The sequence below is a fragment of the Marmota monax genome, unplaced genomic scaffold, assembly GCF_021218885.2.
Source record: "Marmota monax isolate L192 unplaced genomic scaffold, Marmota_monax_Labrador192_F-V1.1 WCK01_AAM20220418_F8-fsc00122, whole genome shotgun sequence".
Classification (NCBI taxonomy): domain Eukaryota; kingdom Metazoa; phylum Chordata; class Mammalia; order Rodentia; family Sciuridae; genus Marmota; species Marmota monax.
Window position 1 is genome coordinate 1735360 of NW_026695223.1, and position 21288 is coordinate 1756647.

The 21288-nt window shown below is 36.7% G+C and overlaps 1 protein-coding gene across 13 annotated transcripts in view; it reads right to left on the reverse strand.

The window, feature by feature from the left end:
- Nucleotides 1–12595: 12595 nt before the first annotated feature.
- Dgki (diacylglycerol kinase iota) overlaps nucleotides 12596–21288 on the reverse strand; it is a 428822-nt gene continuing 420129 nt past the window's right edge. For all 13 annotated transcript variants that reach the window (XM_058575765.1, XM_058575763.1, XM_058575762.1 and 10 more), the window contains one exon: nucleotides 12596–17651. In XM_058575765.1, the coding sequence (XP_058431748.1) occupies nucleotides 17535–17651 (117 nt within the window). In that variant the 3' untranslated portion in view covers nucleotides 12596–17534. The remainder of the gene's footprint in view (nucleotides 17652–21288) is intronic.

Genomic DNA, 21288 nt, shown 5'->3' on the forward strand with positions numbered 1-21288 from the left:
TTCAGAATTGTATCTTATTTATTGCTGTGATGATTTTAAACTATTGAAGACCTTTTTATAAGATTGCACTGAGGCAAACTTTAGGACAAGACTTCAATGTGAGAACAAAGAGGATTAGGTAAACTGAATAAGCATTTCATCACTGTAATCATTCCTGCATATTTTTAAAATGGGTTTGTTGAGCACTTGCTATGTGCGAGGTTTTATTTGAAGTTTTGTTAGCTCATAGCTCATCTAATGTCCACACAAATCCCATTTGGTTGGGTGTATTGTCTCCTATTTTCAAGTGAGGAAAGGGAGGCTCAGAAATAGTGTTACATGACCAAGTTCACCCAGATTGTAATCAGGAACATAAGTGCCAACCCAGTGATGTTCCTTGATTCAGGAAATGCCAAAAGAGAAGGATCCCTACTTCCTAATTAGAGTGATCTTTGAAGGAGAAATGTCCTGCCTTGTTATCAAAACCTCAGTGTAGACATAGAGACTATTAAGCATCTCTGCTCTGTGTGAGTTTGGGTCTCTTCCATCCATATGAAACTGAGAAAATTATCGTTAAGCCCTTGAAGGGATAGCCCATAGAGCCAAAGAACTAGCAGCATGCGGCAGACGATTCTGTTCTGTAAAAATGCACACACAAAAAATTCTTCAGCAGTTTTCAGTCTACAAAAAACAAAGGCATAGATATCTTACTTAAAATATATATATATAATGCAATCAACTATAATGCTATGATAAATATCACTTTCCATACACTTTCATGATGGCATTAGAAGAGATTTCCAAAGTGAGGGCCTTTAGTATAAAGATTTTGAAGGTTTTTGCATCTTTATAATGAGTCTTTAGTGGAAGATCCCCTTCAGAGAATTCCACCACTTGAGAGAAGAAAGAATCCCTGAGACTCTTTAGTCTGACACTCCTAACATTGAAGATGAGGAAATTTGGGCCCAAGGAAAGAAAAAACCATGTCGAAATCCTCAGGAGCAGAGTTGGAGCAGGAGTCCAGACTCCTTTGGCTTAGTGTGATCTCCTCTCCTCCCACAAGCACCTCTTTGTTTCATCCTAATCATGTCTTCAGGTGGCATCCACCGCCTGGCCTGTGAGCATGGCATTGTCATACCAGATGCAGAAGAAGAGCCCTGAGGTTTGGGGAAGTTTCCTTGTCATTAGCTAAATATGTGATACTGGGAATTTATCATTTGAGTCCCTAGTTTTCTACTCTATAAAATGAAGTTGTTCAATCTGACTTCTAGAGTCATTTTGCTTATGAGACTCCATGATTTTAATTAGCTATACTTGTGAATAAACCACTTTTCACAAAGCACACAAGCCCTCTTTTTTTCTCATTAAAATTCTCCAAATTTCCCGTGATTAATGATGTCGAAACTAGAATTTCAGAGGCAGATAAACCCTACGTAAAGGAAAATATACACATTTTTTAGAGAAGCAGGAACTTATTTATTTCCTTATTGCCTATCTTTGAGAAGGAATTGTTGGCTGTCCTTCAGTAAATAAAAAATGTGGGAGTCAGGCTGGGGTTGTCGCTTAGCAGCCTAGCACATGCAAGGCCCTGGGTTCGATCCCCAACACCACATAAAAATAAATAAATAAAATACAGGTATTGTGTCCAACTATAACCAAAAAATAAATATTAAAAAAAGTGGCAGTCAAGAAGTGTAAAAGAAAAAAAAATGGAAATTCAAAGAAGAAAATCCTAAGGTGATAATTGTAGTAGCACACCTATAAAAGAATTAATCAAATGAGAAAAAAAAATAGAATTCAAGAAAGAATAGAATGGGTACCAAAAATGATTAGGGAGCCAGATGATACTATTTGCATGTTGAAAAGTTATTTGTTTGTAAGCATACATTTGTTTTGTCTTTCAGCAAGAATAAAGAGGCAATAACAAACACCAAGTCAAAAATAAACCTTCATAAAAACAATATCAAAGGCTGCAAATATGAAACAAACTAAAATGAGGTATGATTTAGAAGAACCAAATAAAAAATGTAAGACAAAAGAAATTATTTGACCTGAATGAGAGTGACATTGGTTTTCATTGACACTGAACCATGGCTTTCAAAGATTTCAGGAGCAAAGGGTTATGGTTATATACTATTTAGCTCTGCTGTACACATTATTATCATGCCACAATAGTATAACTCCAGGTTCTTGGCTTTCAACTCTTACAATAAAAACAATGACAGGACACAGAGTAGGATGTTACAACTCTAACGGGGAATATATTCAATATTAGGAAGAAGTAAAAAGAAAAGATGGGGATATCTTTGTAAAGATTGTTTCTGTGACTGAGGGGAGACACAAAGGAAATTGTAATGTCTAATTAACAACTAAAAGTTTGTGGATAGGGTAGATGGGAAGATTATAAATGAAGAAGTAACAAAGGAATTAAATAATGAGGAAACAAATGCATAATCCAGCATCACATAATATCAGTGTAGTAGAACATAGCTACGTGGAAATCTTCATTCATGGGTTTCTTTGCCCTTCTTTTTTTCCTTGAATCTGATAAAATCTTATGTTTTCAATCACATTGGCCATGACATTAGTTTTTTGACTAAAACTAGACTAATCTCCTTAAATGTTCTGATGCACCATTTCATTTATATTCCTTTGTTCTGGGGCAGTGGTTCTCAAACTTCAGGGTGCATCAGAATCACCCAGAAGACCTGCTAAAACACAGAGTGCCAGGTCTCTGGCTCAGCAGGTCTAGAGTAGGACAAAGAGAGTCTACATTTCGGATAAATTCCTGGGTGATGCTCACATTCCTAGTCCTGGCCCTCCACCTTCAGAACTCTGACCTGAGGAACACCTGGATGGCTTAATCCCATTCTGCTTAATAGAAATTTCTGAATGATTTCTGTTTCGGTCTGGGCTACATGCCTTAAAATAAACCAGTTCAAGTTTTAAATTCTAATATAACCTTGACACTTATGAGATAAAAATTCAAGTTTCCATGTTGGGTTGCCAGTGCACATGGTGAGACCCAGTAACCCTGAATGCACTTGATGAGCCTTTATACTTGGTAACGTGTGTATGTGTGTGTTTACATATACACATATACAAACATAAGTAGTAAATAATTAAATACATGTATAAGTGCATATATGAATACTCCATAAGTTTTTCTGGTCTCTTCTTTGGTACTTTACAATTTTTAAAAGGCCAAGGTTTTGTAAAAATGTGATCTAAATGTTCTCAATAAAAAGTGAAAAAGAGCATTTTATCTGAGTGAGTTATTTTTTCTTTCTTTCCTTTTTCCTTTTTTTTTAAAGCTTTACTTTAGCAAAGGAAATATACTTCTTTAAATGAGAGCCAAAATATTGCACATTTCACCACCCGTGGCCCCTTCTCTGGGCAGCTATGAATTAGAAGTTGGGTTTGCATTTGGGAGAAGTAATTTATTGCACAGTTGATGTTCACAACCCATTTTTGTGAGAGTCTTTACAGATATCTGAAGAAGGATTTCTGGACGATTTGAGAGGATGATGTTACTGATATCATTCTGACCATATGGAAGTAAAGGAAAAACACACTAAGCTTGAATTTAGCTATAATCCAAGAAAAATCATTCAGTGTAAGCAGGTCTGTTTAAAGAGGAACATTTTTCTTCTCCTAGGACATTTATTTTCAACCTTGTTTGAAGACCATTTTGTCTTTTGATTCTAGCTTTTAGTAAATGAGCATTTAGGGGCTTTTGTTGTTGGTTGTTTTTAGAGAATAGACCTGAAACTTCTCTGCACTTTTAATAAATGGATAGTCTCATCTTCTGTTACTTAATTAAGTCTGGAAATGTGGCAGTTGGTATTCTCAAATCTGAGCTGGATTTTGGCTTCAGGTGGGTAACATTTGCTCTTTATTTGAACTCTGTAGCTTGTTTGTAACAGAGCTGACAACCTATTTCAAAATTGCTACCAAGAAGGCTATAGATTATAATCTTATCAACAAAGGATGTTTCTCTTTCAAAAAACAAAAGGCACCTTTAAAATGAATAACACCAATAAATTCATTTTAGTTCAATGCAAAGTCTATTTTGATATTTAAAAAAATGTTAAGGAATAATTGACATTCAATAAATCACTTTACCAATTTTGATGTATTTATACACTCAAGTAACCATCATGAAATCAAGGTAATAAACAAAGCCATCACTCTTAAAAGTTTCTGCATGCCCCTGTGTAATTCCCTCCTCATTCCTTGTATTGCCTCCAAGCAATGTAATTTAAGGATCTGCTTCCTGTGCCTATAGATTGTTTTTTTTATTTGCTAGAGTTTTTTTTATAAATGGAATAAGACAATATCTATCCTTTGTTACCACTCCTTTTTGGGAGATGTCTGGCTTCTCTAAATCAGCAAAATTATTTTTGATTTATCCATGTTGGTGTTTATAAGTGTTTTTTTTTTTTTAAATTGTTCATTCCTTTCCATGGCTGATTGGTATTCCAGAGCTTGGATATGCCACAGTTTGATTATACAGTCACTTGTTAATTGACTTTGAATTTTTTTTTTTTAGCTTAAAGCCATTGCAAAAGAAGTTACTAGGAACATCTGTGCATAAATATTTGTATGAAAAATGTCTTTCTTTTCTCCTGTTCTATCAATTATTGAAGAGATATATGAAATTCCCAACTATACTTTGAATATGCATATTTTTTCTTACACTTCTATCAGCTTTTCCTTTTTCCTTTCATTTTATTTACTTGTTCAATGAATGATTGGTTGATTAATACTTGGAATTGAACCCAAGGGCACTCTACCATGGAGTTACATCCCCAATCTCCTTTGAGACAGGGTCTCACTAAGTTGCCCAGCCTGGCCTTGAACTTGCAACCATCCTGCCTCAGCCTCCTAAGTCTCTGGGATCACAGGCATGAGTCACTGTGCCTAGATAGATTTTGCTTTGATGTAGACATTTGCCACTTTCAATTTCCCTCCGAGCACTGCTTTTGCTGCAAGCCAGAAATTTAAGCATAGTGTACTTTCATTTTTATTGATTTTCTAGACATTCTCTGATTTCTTTCTCTTACTAGTTATATAAGAGTGTTCCCATATTTGTGAGTTGTCCTTCTATAAATAACCCCTATTTTTATTCTATTGTAGTCCAAAAAGATGTTTTGTGTGATTTCAGTATATAAAATTTATTGAAATTTGTTTTGTGACCTAGCATATGGTTCCTACTGGTGAATATTCTATGTGCACCTGAGAAGAAAGTATATTCTACTATTGTGAAGTACAATATTCTTACATATGTTAGATTTAGTTAGTTTATGATTGTTTCAAGTACTATATTTCCTTGTTGATCCTCTGTCTAGAAATCAATTTATTATTAAAAATGGAGTATAAAGTATCAAACTATTTTTTTAGATCTATTTCTCCCTTCAGTTTTGCCTAATTTTGCTTCACATATTTTGGGTCTTTTTTTGTTAGGTGTGTATATCTTCTTGATGGGTTCAAAATGTTGAAGTACCTTTGGTCCTTAACTTTATCTATTCTCAAAGGAAACCAGTTTCTTGACTATTTTCTCAAGTCTCTTACTTTTCATTGAGTTTCAATGCCTCTGCACTGATCCTTCAATTTTATTGGCTTTGTATTACATATAAATGAAATAAAACTGTATTTATTCTGCTTAATTTTGCTTGTGTTTTTTTATTTCTGTATGTATGAAATTCATCTACATTTTCATGTCCCACTATGAGACTATGTTATGCTTATCTACTCTGTTTTCAGTGGCTTCTTTTTCCCTTACAGCACTTTGCCATTGTGTTCACATAACTACAAATATTCTCTGCATGCATCCAGTGTGAACATGCACAAAATCCTATGAATTCTCTACCAAGAAAAGGACACACTGGATTACAGGGCATATGTATATCCAATTGAGCTATTACTAAAATAAACTCTTCTATAATATAAATACACTAACATGCTGTGGGCATAATTTAATGGCACAGAACTAGCCCAGCATGTTCAAGGCCCTGAGTTGAATCCCCAGTACCACAAAATGTTAGGTGTTTACCTAGCATATATATGAATTGAACAGGATATATATACATTTATATATGTATATATATGTGTATATATATATATATATATATATGAATACATTCTGTTCAATTTTCTGTAAAACTAAACTGCTTTAAAAATAATCTGTCCATAAATTTTTTTTTTTTATTTTAATATTTATTTTTTAGTTTTCGGCAGACACAACATCTTTGTTTGTATGTGGTGCTGAGGATCGAACCCGGGCCGCACGCATGCCAGGCGAGCGCGCTACCGCTTGAGCCACATCCCCAGCCCTCTATATCTTTTTTTAACTCTTCAAAATAATCTGGAATACAATTATGATAACAATTTTGATATAATTTTGTTAACTTTAATATTTGTATCAGTTCTGGGCTAGTTTTAATTGGCTATTTTTTCTGCTTTATATGTCTTTATTTCTGATTGTTTTGTATGCCTATGCATTAGCTTTCAGATTATGTGATCTTACTTTACTGCATAAATAGTAAGGTCCAATTATTTGAAACAAATTTTATCTTGTTTTTATGATTACTTAAGTGGAATGAGAACAACATTAAGCTTACGGTTAACTATTTCTTATAAGTGAGTCAAGATCCAACTGAGTACTCTATTCACTACTTATGAATTATGAGTTTTACAGTTATCTGGGACAACAGGGGATATTCTTAAGCTTGTGTGAGTTCTGGGCGCTGTTTCCTTTAAGTCTTTCTGATGGTTCTTTACCCAGCCTCAGGCATTTTCTTCTTGTGCCTACTCTGTTCAGTCCTCTACTGAAACTTTAAGGAAGAGTCTCAGTAGATCTGGGGGGTTATTTCTCTGTGTAGGTCTTTCCTTTTTGATACTCTTCACCATGAACTTTGGCTGCCTTACTTTCCCACACTTTTTAAAAAAAAATATTTTTAAGTTGTAGGTTGACACATACCTTTATTTATTTATCTTTATGTGGTGCTGAGGATGGAACCCGGGCCTCACCCATGCTAGGAGAGCACTCTCCCACTGAGCCACAACCCCAGCCCTCCCACACTTTGTTCTTACTTTACTCAGGAAATCTTCCATTTTCTGCCTGAATTAACTCTTCCCGAATCACTTCCTGCAAGCTCTCTGAAATCTGTAGAATGGGGTAATTATAGAGTTTATCTTATTTGATTCTCACCTCTCAGAAATTAGTGTCTCTTTTTGCCTGATGCTTAGTGTCTTCACAGTCATTTATATATATATATATATATATATATATATATATATATATATATATATACACACACACACACACACACACACACACACATATTACTGAGGCAGGAGAGTAGATCTGGCCTTAGTTCATTTTGGAAGAAATTTTTAATTTTCTAAAACATTCTCTGCCCTGTTCATCTCTGCCTACCCTACTAGACAGCACTTTGCTTACCTCCTGACTAAGAAAATATAATTTAACTATGGATTAAGAATAACATTCACATCTACTCCATATAACAGACAAAATAGTAGAAAAAAAGATTAATTATATTTCATTTTTATTCTGTACATTTCCACACAATTCACAATACAGAAAAAAGTGTCCAAAAAGTAACCGTAACTAGTTAATTTCTTTTTCAGAGATTAGTTCAGTCTCCCAAATTAATTCCATTGAAAATCTCTGTAGAGCAACACAGTGATCAAGTTTCTTTATATAAATAGGAAATGCAAGAAAATTAGGGAAAAATATTTTATGACTTTGTTACAAAAAAACTCCATTCTTCCCTTTCCCCTCCCTCCCTCCCCACCCACCCTCCCTCCGCCTCATATTATCAGGATCCCACTCTACCTGGAAATAAAACGACCTCTTTCTACTGCCACAGCTGCTGCATTGGGGGATTCCACCTGCCAGTTGGCAGCTTTGCAAAAAGCATGGCTCTGGGATGTGAAAGGGCAGAATCAGAAATCATGAAAGAGCCCTTTAAAATGTGACTGTAACTCTTCCTACAGATGTAGCCTTGGGAGTGGCCCACCCATAGCCTAAGATACTCTGGATGTGTAGGAACTATCTTCCACCCAGAAATCTGATAAAATTAAATATATTCATTCTGACGGGACTAAGATTGTCCCGTGGACCTTAATTCCATGACAGGCATGGTTTCCCTTACTTTCAATCAGCTGAGTCCATGTAATACTCAGATTCATGGTTGCCCACTTAATCGCTCACAGTTTAAAAAAAAAAAAAGCCAAGTCAGCATTTATGGCAGCTGATGAGGACCCTCACTATTCAAAGATGTGCTTGGCAGAATATCCTATTGCATTAGAATATCTTGTCTATAAAGTTCTAAGTGTCATTCCCTAGGACAGCAAGAGCCCACTTTACCCAACCCACCTCAGGATGCCAGCAAGCATCAAAGTTCTAGTTACATTGGAAATTATGCACGCATATTGTGAGCACCCCAATCTAACAAATGGAGCGGTGGAGAGGGTGGCAGATGAAAAAATGTTAGTTAAACCGAAAAGGTCAGGAACCATGTGGATTTATAATACAAGCTACGTAACTATCAAGGCTAGACAGTATCTTAAAATGATAAATCTCAACAATATGTTTGTAAAATTACCTATAAATTTGAAACAAACAAAAAATATAGTGAACTGACTAACTTTGGGCTGCCATCAGTGTGTATGCTCTAAATTCTTTTCACAAGTAAAAACCATTTGTTAATATCTCTTATGTTTATCATGTTTAAGAGAAAAGGTTGTATTTAAACCCCCAAATAACAAATCTTTGAATTTTTAAAAAGTAAATATATTTAGATTTGTGGAAACACTCACTCAATTTTTCAGATTCTTCTCAAATTTGGTTGTGGACCCATACAATTCTTGGACAGCTCTAAGTCCCTGAGATCATTTGGGGCAACACTCACAAACAACCCAATCCTTTAAAAGTTCTTACATTAGCTGATCTATTCTCCTATGTTCCAGACATGATCTAATTATTCTAAATTACATAAGTTGAAAAACTTGCAACTAATACTCCTTGAAGCCACTCTAAACATGTTTAATTGTTTTCTACATTTTCAGAGTTTGATTTTCAAGGGCATCAAATTTGCTGAGCGTGTATGTCACTTTTTTGAGTTGCTATGAGAATTAATAGTGTTAATAGGAGGGTCTTATTATTGTCCTACTCTTGAGAACTGTTTTTCTTTTTCTTGAAATTCTGCTTTTCCTTTTCCTTCCCAAGCCACTCATGTGATCACATGATGATGAGCTTTATGTGACCAACCATGAATAGAGTTGGCAAGGAGTCAGGCAAAAGAAAAAGGGAAGTGAAGTGAAAGAAGTTCTCTGATAGGACTGTACATATGGGCCCATTTCTTAAATTATCTGGAGTGAACTCTTTCTCCTGATTGAAATCTGAACATTCACTCCTTACCATCATAGAAATGAGGGAAGATGGGCAATTAAAACTGTAGTCCCCTTAAACAGAAATATTATAGAAACATTAGCCTAGTGATATGAGGTTCTGTCTTATTTAATAAAAAAAAAAGATATAGAAAATGCCTTCCTGTCTCTTTATTACAGAAAATATACAAATCCTTAGTCCTTTCTCCAAGTCCCAATTCCAACTCTACACATCAAACAAAGGGGTACTAAGTAGAAAAAGGAACACTAAATCTCTTGTTTTCAGTAGAAACATCTTTTTCAGATTTGGGGATTAACAAGCAATTGGCAAAATATGCATGTGTGCACGTACGCGTGTGTGTGTATGTGTGTGTGTGTGTGTGTGTGTATGTGTGTGAGAGAGAGAGAGAGAGAGAAAGAGAGAGAGAGGTGTATAAGCAAAGCAAATTTTTTAAGGAAATACATGCGTCCAAATGCTTTGGGATATATTTTCAATGGCTGATGTTTTTGTAAAGATGCTTTCATTGCCATCTATTTGGCAGGTACCTGGGAGCAAATGAGCTTTAACTGCCCCAGTCTAAAATTACAGAGATCAAAATGTGGGAAATGCTGCAGATTTTTTAGTCCAACATCCCTCATGGTTATGGATTTGCTTTTACATGATCCCTGAGTTTGTTATTCAGTCTTTACTTAAATACTAGAAGAGTAGAAGTAATCAACTGTTTTTCGGAAAGCTATTTTGGGTTGGGGATGTAGCTCAGTGGTAGAGTGCTTGTCTATCATGTTCAAGGCCCTGGTTTCCTCTCCAAAAAAATTAAAAAAAAAAAAAGAAAGAAAGAAAAAAGAAAAAAAAAACAACTTATGGGGAAAACAAATCCTTACATAATAAAGCCATCTCCTTTTCATGTCCTTGTTCTGTTGTGTCCTTGTTTCATTCTAAAATTGCCCTACTGAACTTGAAATCTCAGAGTATTCTTTAACCTGTGTCCTCCAAGTATTATATTCCTAATTTTGTCTTCTTTCCAGGTCAAACATCTTTCTGCATATTCACCAGCCAATGCATAGGTGATCCTAGTAAAATATGAAAGTCAGAATTGCAAAATATTATCTTCTCCTTCCATTTCAAGTACAGCATCATTTCCCATAGATGTCTCCGACCTCTTTGTATGTGATCACATGAGTGATGAACTTTGTGGGACCACCCATGAACAGAGCAATAGCATCTTGATTGATAGGGCCACTCTCAACACTTTCTGGTGCAGCATTCTGAAACAATTTCATTCCAATATCTTTTCAAGGAGGGAAAATAGTATTCACGTTTTATAAACATTGAGAGTCAGAAATAAAGCAGAGGAGTCATAAACCTTCAGTGTTAACTTATCCTCATGAAATCATTCAAACAATCCATCCCTTTGACCTGCTTTTTTTTTTTTTTCTTGAAATATGTCTAGGCTGGCAAGCCTCTCTCTGATAACGAAAGCTCTTGAATTTTTTATTTCACATTCTCCCTTGGTCCTAACCAACTTCTGCTGTGGGATCTTAGGTAGGAGTTTTTTTTTTTTTTTTTTTTTCATGGAGGAACAATTTTAGTATGGAAATCTGAATGAACAAGTGATGTAAAATATCATTGAAGGCAATGGTGGAGAATTGTGGACTTGGAAAGCCTCTCTTATAGGCATGTGAACCTGCAATTTCTAAAGACCTCAGTTCTGGCTGCAGTTCTCCTTTGCTATATGATCTATGCAAGATTAATTCACTGCTTCAAGATTCAATTTATTCATCTAAATGTATTATCCATCTCCTGGGGTTGTATTGAAGCTCAAAAGTGCCAAAAGGCATATTAAAATGCCAAACCACTAATTTTAAAAAAAAACATTATGAAAATTGTTATTAAGAAATAATATAGATTGGTCGTTCAACTATTTTATGTTAAAAGCTATATATGTGTTTCATTAAAGAGTTGAGAAAGAAGATAGTCTCAGTTTGAGCCACTATCAGAGGCTCCCATTTCACATGCCATTTGGTTTTAGAGGTTGAAACTTAAAGTTGGGAGAAAACCTAGATTATTACTTTTTTTCTTCTGTGGTTGTTTCCTTCTTTGTAATCGCCATGCTGGTAGCTGAAGCCAGGCGTTTTCCACAACTACCTCTCATTTACATTTACTTTGCTCCTAAATATCTTTTAGACAGAATTTTCTTCTGTGGTTATATAAGGTTACCCTTAACTTTAAGAATATCAAATCACAGTGCTTCATATATATAACAAACAGTAAGACAGATTTCTAATAGAATTTTCCTTGAGAATGCCTAAGAATGTGTCAAGATACATAATGCTCCTAGAAGTATTTTAAATGAAGTTACAGCTTTTTGTATGGTTTCTTTTTTGGTAGCTCTTAAATTCATGCTTAGTGGTTGTAAACTTTTAAATGATAACTAAAGTTCATTTCCCCCAATATTTTAAAGCTTCTCATGTACAAAATGATGATTTAAAGATGAAAAATCAAGGTTTTCATGAATTTTTTAAATGAAATCCTGCCACTCAACAAAGACATCTTTTTAAAAGATCATAACAGAAAAATACAGAATCTAAACCCATCCCTCTCAGATCCTATGTCCGGTCAGAACAATCTTAAAGATGGTCAAATACCCTCTGTTAAAATTCTCCCAGGGGCTGCTAGTTTAGAACTCTGTAAGGATGACCAATGCATTATTTGACAATTTATAGCTCATTTCCTTTATATTTAATCAAGATCCAGTGCAAGCTCTGCTTCTTATTCCCAGTTTTGCCCTTAAGAGCTGGGATAAAGTAGTTTCAACCCTTACTTCAGACGAGTTCCTAAGTCTCATGTAAAATATTAGTTTCAAAACACATTTTTAAGAACATTTTAAAACTCTTAAGAAAAAGGAAATGCAAAATGTCATTATTTCTTTCCTAGTTAATTTTGTTTTTATAAGCCTAAAACACTGTTGGCCAATACAAATACAGCTTAGCCCTGAACTTCCAGGACATGCTAGGGGACCCTGGGTTTCTCTCACACAGCATTTTTCACATTGGAATTTGTCTCTCCCCCTTGGCTGCCAACTCCAATAAATCCTGAGTTTGTCCATTGCATTCATTGTTTTTTCCTTCATATGTGGTGCCTGCATCAGAGTAAGTGACAAGTATTTTTTAAATAAATGATTAAATACATGCGCGTGACTGATTTGTGAACATATAATTGCATGCATAAGGGAATATGTAAACAGAAAAGGAATCTATCCATCATGGACACGCCATCTCATATTCAAGCTTCTACTTTAAAATAATTGATTTAATGCCCTAAGGATTATTCTGCTTTCTTCTGGGGACCAGTTTAATAAATCTCATGTCCTGGGAGAATAAGTTGTCCAATGCACTATTCCTTGCTTATTTCTTTTCTAGGTTTCCCATTAAACTATGAGAGACGGCCTAAAATCCATGGATGGCCATTAGAGCTACAACACATATAGGACCCATGTGTCAAGGGGACATGTTGTCTATACCACTGTGTGTGGAAACAACAGCTATGATTGTGAGCTCTTATAGGACAAGAAAGAAATGTGCTGAGCCTCACGGATTATGTCCCACTATCAGGATTGTTGCAGGTCTATAGGATGACAAGGCCAGTGGACATGTACTTGTCCTTTGGGCAACATGGATACTTGCCTTAAAAGGAAATTTCATTTAGAGCCCTTCTGATCATAATATCTGGCGAAGATTTTGGCAGATGGGTGGCAAAATTATTGTTGCAGCTGAGAAGCACTGAGGATTCAAAGGTGAGTCTCCCGAGATGTGGGTAGAGGCTTTTATATTAGATAAATGTTAAAGAGTAATCAGAGAGCTCATTTAATAGATGTTCTTCTATTTTTTTCCTAAAATGAACATAATTTAGTTAAGTAGAGCAATTAGTAGTTTTATGATGAGCCATTTTAACAAAGAACTATTTTTATTTTTAAATAGCATAATTAAATAAAATATCATACTGTTCTTAGTGATTTCATTAGCTACTCCTACTGGAAGACAAACTGGTCAGACTCCAGACCATATCCAAGTTACTCCCCTTTCTTGCCAATAGCTTGCCCTAATCAAATACCATTAGGCAACCTATGGAGAGATAGTCTTGTAAACTCAGCCTTATAAAGTGGAGTGTGCCTCAGAGGAAAGAACTCTCCTTTATCTATTTGAGACCTTAAAATAGCAAAGACCAGCCTCAGGGCTGAGGCAAGTTCTGTGTTTTGTGGACATCAACATAAATAATTGTCAGACTCTTGGTCATGGATTTTATGACACAGCCAATAGTAAATGTCACATGTAACTGTAGTGATGTGGTGACAAGAACTAAGCTCAGTCATGTTGGAAACAAAAAATAAATGAAAATTCTGTTATCTTCTCTCTCTTTGCCTTTTGGTGTTAACTGTACATATACAGATGACTGTCATGCTTTTCAATTGTTTTCTATTTTTAAATCTATGCAATATATGTAGGTGTGTGTATACACATATATATTCAAATAAATATATTTCTGTATGCATGTGTGAATTTGTATATGCATATATGAGTATGTGAACAGGGTGTTTATGATGCAACATACAGGCAACCATGTTTATCAACGTTAACAACGTTTCTCTCTGGGGACTGAGACAGGACACCAGTACAGAGGGACAGATGCCTTGACACAGCAGGGGATACTCCTCTGTGCTATTATAACTTGTTACAAACAGCATGTGCTACTGTCATAAATAAAAAAGAAATCTAAATATTGTTAATAAAATCAACTTGTCACAAAATGAAACTGTTGCCCCACATTTTCTAAGACATGAATATCATGGGGATTCTAGTAATTACATTTCAGAAATCATTTACTCAAGGGATTGTTACCAGGTCCAAATGAAAAGGAACTACCTGTTGAATGCCTTATAACACTCATAGATCTGCAGCAATTATGAAAGGTATGCAGCAATGGAGCATAGAGGCTGTCACAGTCATGAGCAATCTCACAGCTGGGCATTCACCAGCTAAATTCCGTCTCAGAACTTGCAATAGTTTTCAGTCATGGCCTCTGTTGAAGTAACCAGAAATCTCAAAGCAAAATTCCAAGTTATGGTGCTTATCCCTTCTTGGTTTAGCAATCCTGTTCTTTATCAAGTCCTTGCATGTGACAAAGCCCAGCTTGATTGTGCTGTATTCCATTAATGGCATAATACGGAAATATGAGGTTCCCAAAATGACTACCTTTAAGGTTATAGAATGTTGTCTTTAAATAATTCTCCATTTTCTATCCCTTTAGTGGCCTAATATAGAAGTGGAATCACAGAGTGGGCAGTGCCACACACAAAGGATTAAACACAGGAATGTTGGCTAGCTAGGTGGCCACTTCTTGCAGAAATGTCCCTGCAGGCTTTTTGTAATAGCATTTTTATAGGTACAGATTTTTGTCCAAGTTATGTGAGGCTTCAGACCAGGACCAGACCATTGGCTGGCCTGATGGCCCACTAAAGGGGGTACAAAATACCTAAGCTGAGATGGAAATTCATAGACCATATGGCTTTAGCTCTTTCTAAAGCCCAAACTGTCACACACGGCAACCAAATAAAAAAAAAAAATTGCCACAGGAGGTAGATTCAATAGTGAAGCCAGTAAATATGTGGCTGTTCTGCTCACTTTTTTTTTAAAATCCCAAATCCTGGAGGTGTTTGCTTTTTCAAAGAGATAGCTCACATATTGTTCCCCATCAATGCTGTAGGACTCTAATGCTTTTTTTTTTTTTAAACAGTTTCCAGATGCACCAGGACCCTTCCAGTGGTCAGTACTTCATCAGTCTTCATACCAGGGGTTTATTTGTGTCTTCCATTGGAGCTGTTTGAATTGGCCCATGGCCACCTGTGCCCTAAATTTTCTCTGGGATGCTTTAAAGCACTCACAGAGAAATCTGAGATGGTAACTGATGAAAATGGAGTCCTTTATCCCAACAGTGGCAGCTGGGTAACTGACTGCCTGGCCAAATGTCTGGCTCAATCCAGGGAATGGAAGGCACCATTCAAAGCCAGATACCAGTCTGTTTTAAGGATTATATTATATTTCTGTCATCACAATGTTTCCTTGACAGTCCCACCAACTGAAACACTCCCTGCAGAAGCCCAGTAATTAAACTCTCCTAGAGCATATATTTTTTCCCCCAGCTTCTGGAAACAATCTACTGAAACCCCTCCTTCCCTGACTGTAAAATCCAAGAGAGAGTTCCAGGTCTGAGGCTGATAGATGGAAATGGATTACTCATAGCCAACCCATTCTCCCACAGCTGGAAACGATGCCAACCATTAGGTTTTGAAGTGACTAAGGAGAAACTGTGCTAAATAAAATTTCCATCTACTGACAGGTTGCTCTGAACAAATACAGTATATTACATCCATACTTCAAAAATGATGATTTGGGACCAAGATGTGATTCAGACAAATAATGTGTCACCACTGGCCCTTAACATTAAACATAGAGAAATGATCATTAATGGTCACATGCAGAAACACTAGGGGAGCGTTTGGTTGTGTCCAGGAACAAAATGGAGGAAGCTCAGAAGATACCAGATTTAGCCAAAATAAAACCCTTGGACACCTGCGTTTATTTTTGACTCACACCCAACTCAAGTAGATATTTGGACAGAAAGTTAGAAGACTTTTTCTCCTGATATTTTAGTTATCACAGAGTCCCCCACTCCCAGACATTTCTGGCTAGACTCCCACATTGCCACAGCACCAAGAACTGCCTGCAGAGAAAGAAATATATTAGACTACCCCATACTTGGAAATAGGGTTCTCAGCTATGAGCTCAGAACCTGACAAGCAACAAATGAAGCATCCATCAGAAAGAGCCAGGCATTCTGGGAATCTGGAAGTGGGTGGGATTCATTCAACAAGGCTTTGTCCTTGGGTCAAGACTTCCTGGAAATCAGGAAAATGAACCCTAGAAGGAAAAGCTTAAATGGACCCCCTCTCACCACTGGATCCAAGAGTCTATGTCATTAGCTTCTGTGCAACATTCCTATGACTGTTTTCTTGCTCCAGTGTATTATCTTGACATACGTTGCTACTTCTGCTTTCGCTGTCCCCCCCCACCCCAAGTCGATTAGGTTGCTTTCTATTATCACTCAACAAAGACTAGAACTAAATGTTGTTAGAGTGCTCCATTTCCTGTGACCACAGTTCCCACACGGTTTTCTGCCCAGCAATTTAAACAGCACTTGAAATTGAGTGGTTCTGCAAACTAGCTATGGGCCTTTGTTTAATCCTTTGCTCATCTCTATTGCAGCAAAAGGCAAAGATGGCTACACATAGGCAGTACGGAGCTGTACAAACAGCCCAAGCTGAACCCGTCCTGCATGGCTATCAGCAAACAGCCCAGCTGCCTGGGCCGACCCCTGGGTGACCTCTCTGAGGTACCTCTGAGCACAGACAGCTCCCATGCCACCTCACCAGGCCTCAGAGATTAGCCCACAAGTTGACGTTATCCATGTGGCACTTTCCAGCTCCTATAGGATGAAACAGGAGGGGGAAGGGGAGGGCATGCAAAGAGTCACTAAGTAGTCTCAGTATCTTTAGTCTTGGAAATGGAAGTGGTTTTATAGTAATATTTCTGCAGAACAGCCAGAGGGGTTTTAAAAGACCTTCAGACAATCTTGTGGTCTTCAAAGATTGCATGGAAAGAGAAGAGATATCATATTTTTTTAAGTTGATGGTAATTACAGTAGAATTGTGTGGGATGGGGAAAGATGAAAATGCATGGGGGAGGAGGGAGCAGTGCCTTTTATACAAACATCCTTTGAATCTGTAAAATAAATTATACAGGTGAACACAGAAGTTCATGCTACTTGCTGGAAGCAATAAGGATCAAATTTTGTGGAACTTGCATTCCACAAATCTCCAGGTTGCCTGCCTCCTTCTCACTGGGCTATCATGTTCTGTTGTACATCTTGGTAGCCCTTAAAAACTGGTGGCATGGTCTCAGATAGATTCTTGCAGGAGACAGACAGATACATGGATTCCATCATCTTCTTCCAGGGGAGCTGCCCAACTGCCAGCAGGGCACAGGTGATTTGCTCGCTCATCCTCTTGGCCCATCTACCAGGGTCAAACAGCAGTTTCCAGGTCCTCATGGCCAAGGATTTTATAGTTTTGGCGGCTTTCGAGGTAAGCAGCCAACTCTGGGTCCCCAGCCTGCTGTGCTCTGTCTTGAGGCGTCTTACCCTAGAGGTGGCAGTGAGAAGGAGAGAGACACAAACACTCAGAGTGAGACAAAATGCATATGTTATCAGAGAAACAGAGCTCCCCTCCCACCCCGGGGGAGGGGGTTACTCACTAATAAGGATGTTCCCATGTTTTCCCTGTTCCAGTTTACAAGACACTTTCAAATCTATTATCTTATCATAAGCATTATATCCAACTTGTGAGATTGGCAAATTAAAGAGTGTATCACTTTTGAGATGTTAAACCTCGGAAAACAGAAGTCTGCAGAGTTTTAGAGAGGGAGAAACAGAGAGAGTGGCCCAGTGACTGTAGGGACACAGACCCTTTTTAGAAAGGGAGAGATAAAACAGCATTATAAAACAGGAAGTGAGCAGTCTAATTTCTAGTTAAGATTCTATTATATTAAACTCTAGGAACTGACAAGCTGAAGCTGAGAGGAAGGGCTACTCACAAATAATCTGAAAGGTTTTCTTTGCTGGTTTCAGTCTTCAGTTAAGTTATGCCCAATTTATAATTAACTACCTGATTGCTTCAAAATGAATTAATTTCTGAATATGAAATGATGGATATTGATTAAGGGAATCTTGGAAAAGTAAAAAAAAAGCATAAATAATAAAATAAAAATCACCAATCATTGCACTAAAATAGGAAAACCAGTTTTCATCTTCCATAAGTTATTTTTATCATTTTCTATACCTCTATGCATAATTTTCTTTATAAAAATAAAACTACACTTTGCCTATATGCTGTTATATACCTTTTTTCACTTAATAATACATCATGATTTTATGTCATTACACCTTCAAAATATTTTAAATTATTACATAATTTCTTATAGCCTACTATAATGCTTTCTGTATATCTGTATATATACACCAAGCATTTGTATTTATGTTTGAATTTTTTTTTTTTTTGTACCAGGGATTGAACACAGGGGTGTTTAACTACTGAGACAAATCCCCAGCCCTTTAAAAATAGATTTTATTTAAAGACAGGGTCTTGCTAAGTTTCTTAGGACCTCACTAAGCTACTGAGGCTTTGAACTTGTGATCCTTCTGCTTCAGCCTCCCAAGCCACTGGGATTACAGATGTACACAACCATATCTGGCTGTTTGAGAAGTTTTTTAAATGAGACTGGTGAGTACAAGTCTGCACTAAAGGGAAGCAGTGTGTCCATTTTTTCAAATGCCCACTTAATGTCCCTTGAAGTTTTCTAAACTTTTGTTCAATTATATTATTTTACTTATTTAAAAAGTCTTATCAAGTTCTAAGGAAAAGGTAAATTCATGATCATTATACCAAAGAAATGGTTCCATGTATAAATGCACATGGCTTCAAAACAATTATTAAATGCTGGGCGCAGTGATGTATGCTTGTAATCCCAGTGGCTTGGGAGGCTGAGGCAGGAGGATCAAAAGTTCAAAGCCAGCCTCAGCAACTTAGTGAGGCTCTAAGCAACTCAGCAAAACCCTGTCTCAAAAAAAGGGCTGAGGATGTGGCTCAGTGGTTAAGTGCCCCCCTGAGTTCAATCCCTAGTACCAATAATAATAAGAATAGTAATCAGTAAAGAGTTTCATCTTTGTCTTCATCTCAGGTACCCCAGTGAATACTGCTGGCCTCACTCAACCTGCTCCAAGTAGCATACAAAGGTATGTAAGTAGAGGATTTAAGAACAGTAATGATGGCTCTGGAATCAGTCTAAAACTTTTCCTAATTAGTTAGAATTTAGCATTTAACCACTAGCTTAAGGTTCCCATAGTAATTCCTGTTCCATTTAGTGGGACTCTGAATTGAATTTTAAGGAACTTTTCTCTAATAAGAGAAATTCCTGGGACATTACTTCTTCCTAAATAATTCTAGGAGAAGATCAAGTTTTAATTATCATGTTCAGTGTTCTAGCACTATGTTCTAGCATTAAGTTACAGAATGCCTAAATTAAAGATCCTTAAAAGGAATGAAGCAGAGCTGTATTACTTACCCTAGAACATAATGTGGAGTGAAAACTCATGTTATACAATATGGCATATATAGTATCACTTCACCCAATTTAAAAGAAATGGAAGAAAAATAGACATGTAAAGAGAGATCACTAAAAGTTTTATTGGATTCGGGTCTAGGTTGTGGGATCCTTAGTGATTTTTGCTTTTGTTATGTGTGTGTGTGTGTGTGTGTGTGTGTGTTTTCTATAGTATTAGTTTTCTGTGTGAGAATGTTCTATATTTATAGTCATAAAAATAATGAAGTTATTTGCATTTTGAAAAAGCACACATATACAAGACACAAAATTAGAAGAAATCCCAGAGAACCTTGAGTCCACTTAACTGATGAAAAAAATATAGAAAAATAAAAAGGGCAACCTGCTCACAGGCCAAGTCTCCTGAGTCCCAGTTTGTCCTTTATTTCATGTGTCTCCTATCTTTTCTTTTTTCTTTTTTAATAATTAAGTAGAAACTAGCCTTTGTGTGATAGATGGGCAGCTAACCTGCATGCTCTGAGTGGCCCCAGGCCAACCCCACCCAACAGGGACTGGTCTAATCCTGCCTACAATGTGCATGCTCCTCAGGTAGGTTAACCATCAAAGCCTCTGATACAAAGGTCATCTGGAAAGAGTATCCTATGGAGCAATTATCTGCCATTTGAAATAACATACTAAATTGGCTAGCCAGATGAGTAACTGACCAGCTAGAAACCGGGACACAGCTCAAGTGTATTTGAAATGCTTAAAGCAGAATTGATGCAGCAAGAGGGCAAGAATGCTGGTGTGTTGCCAGGGAACTGCAGGATTCCTAACAACCCAACTAGCTCAGAAAGGAAAGAGGTCTACTCAGGAGACTGTTAGTTCACAATGCCTGCTGAAGTCTGAACAATTTCTAGGGCAAAAATTGCACATATGCAGTCTCATTACTTAAATAAATCTAGTGGAGCTGAAATCATTGATTAAACTTCTAAGTTAAATATGTGTCATGGCTACAGTTAGTTACTCAAAATCCAAATTACTCAGTGCTTGCTTAATGAAAGCCTCATCTATACATTAAAATTCTTCTCTGCAACTCTAGGGTAAGAGTTGGCCATTCCTTGGAGTCTACCCAGGGTACTTTAAAACTCTCAGAGCTTATCAGGATTCTTTATAGGGTTGATATTCTGTAGAAACACCACCCCCCAGGCTCAGTCCAAGTTCAACTCTATTAAACTTCAACTGCACCTTTACTTCCTCTCACCACCCTTTCTCTTCGGTATTCTCACTACCTTCAAGATACCCATACACTCTAAATCCAGATTTATATAATTTTGGCTGCAAAGAAATCCATCATATTTCAAGCTACACTGCCTCAGAGTGAGGCAACAAAACAGATTATACAAACTGAGCATGAAAACCAACTTTGTTGTCACATCATCCTTCTGGGACAGTAGGGTATTCTGTCACCAAATGAAAAAAGCCAATCTGCTAAAACAACACTAGGCTGAATGCTCAAAGAGGAAGTCCAAGGGCACACTCAACTTCCCCTAAGTTTCAGTTTCTGTACCAACAGTAATTCCCACCCTATATAATTTCTAGATTAACTTTTAGGGAATACTATAAAGCCAGAAATGGAAAGAAATTTTCAAAAATGAAAGAAAAATAGAGAACCTCAGAAAT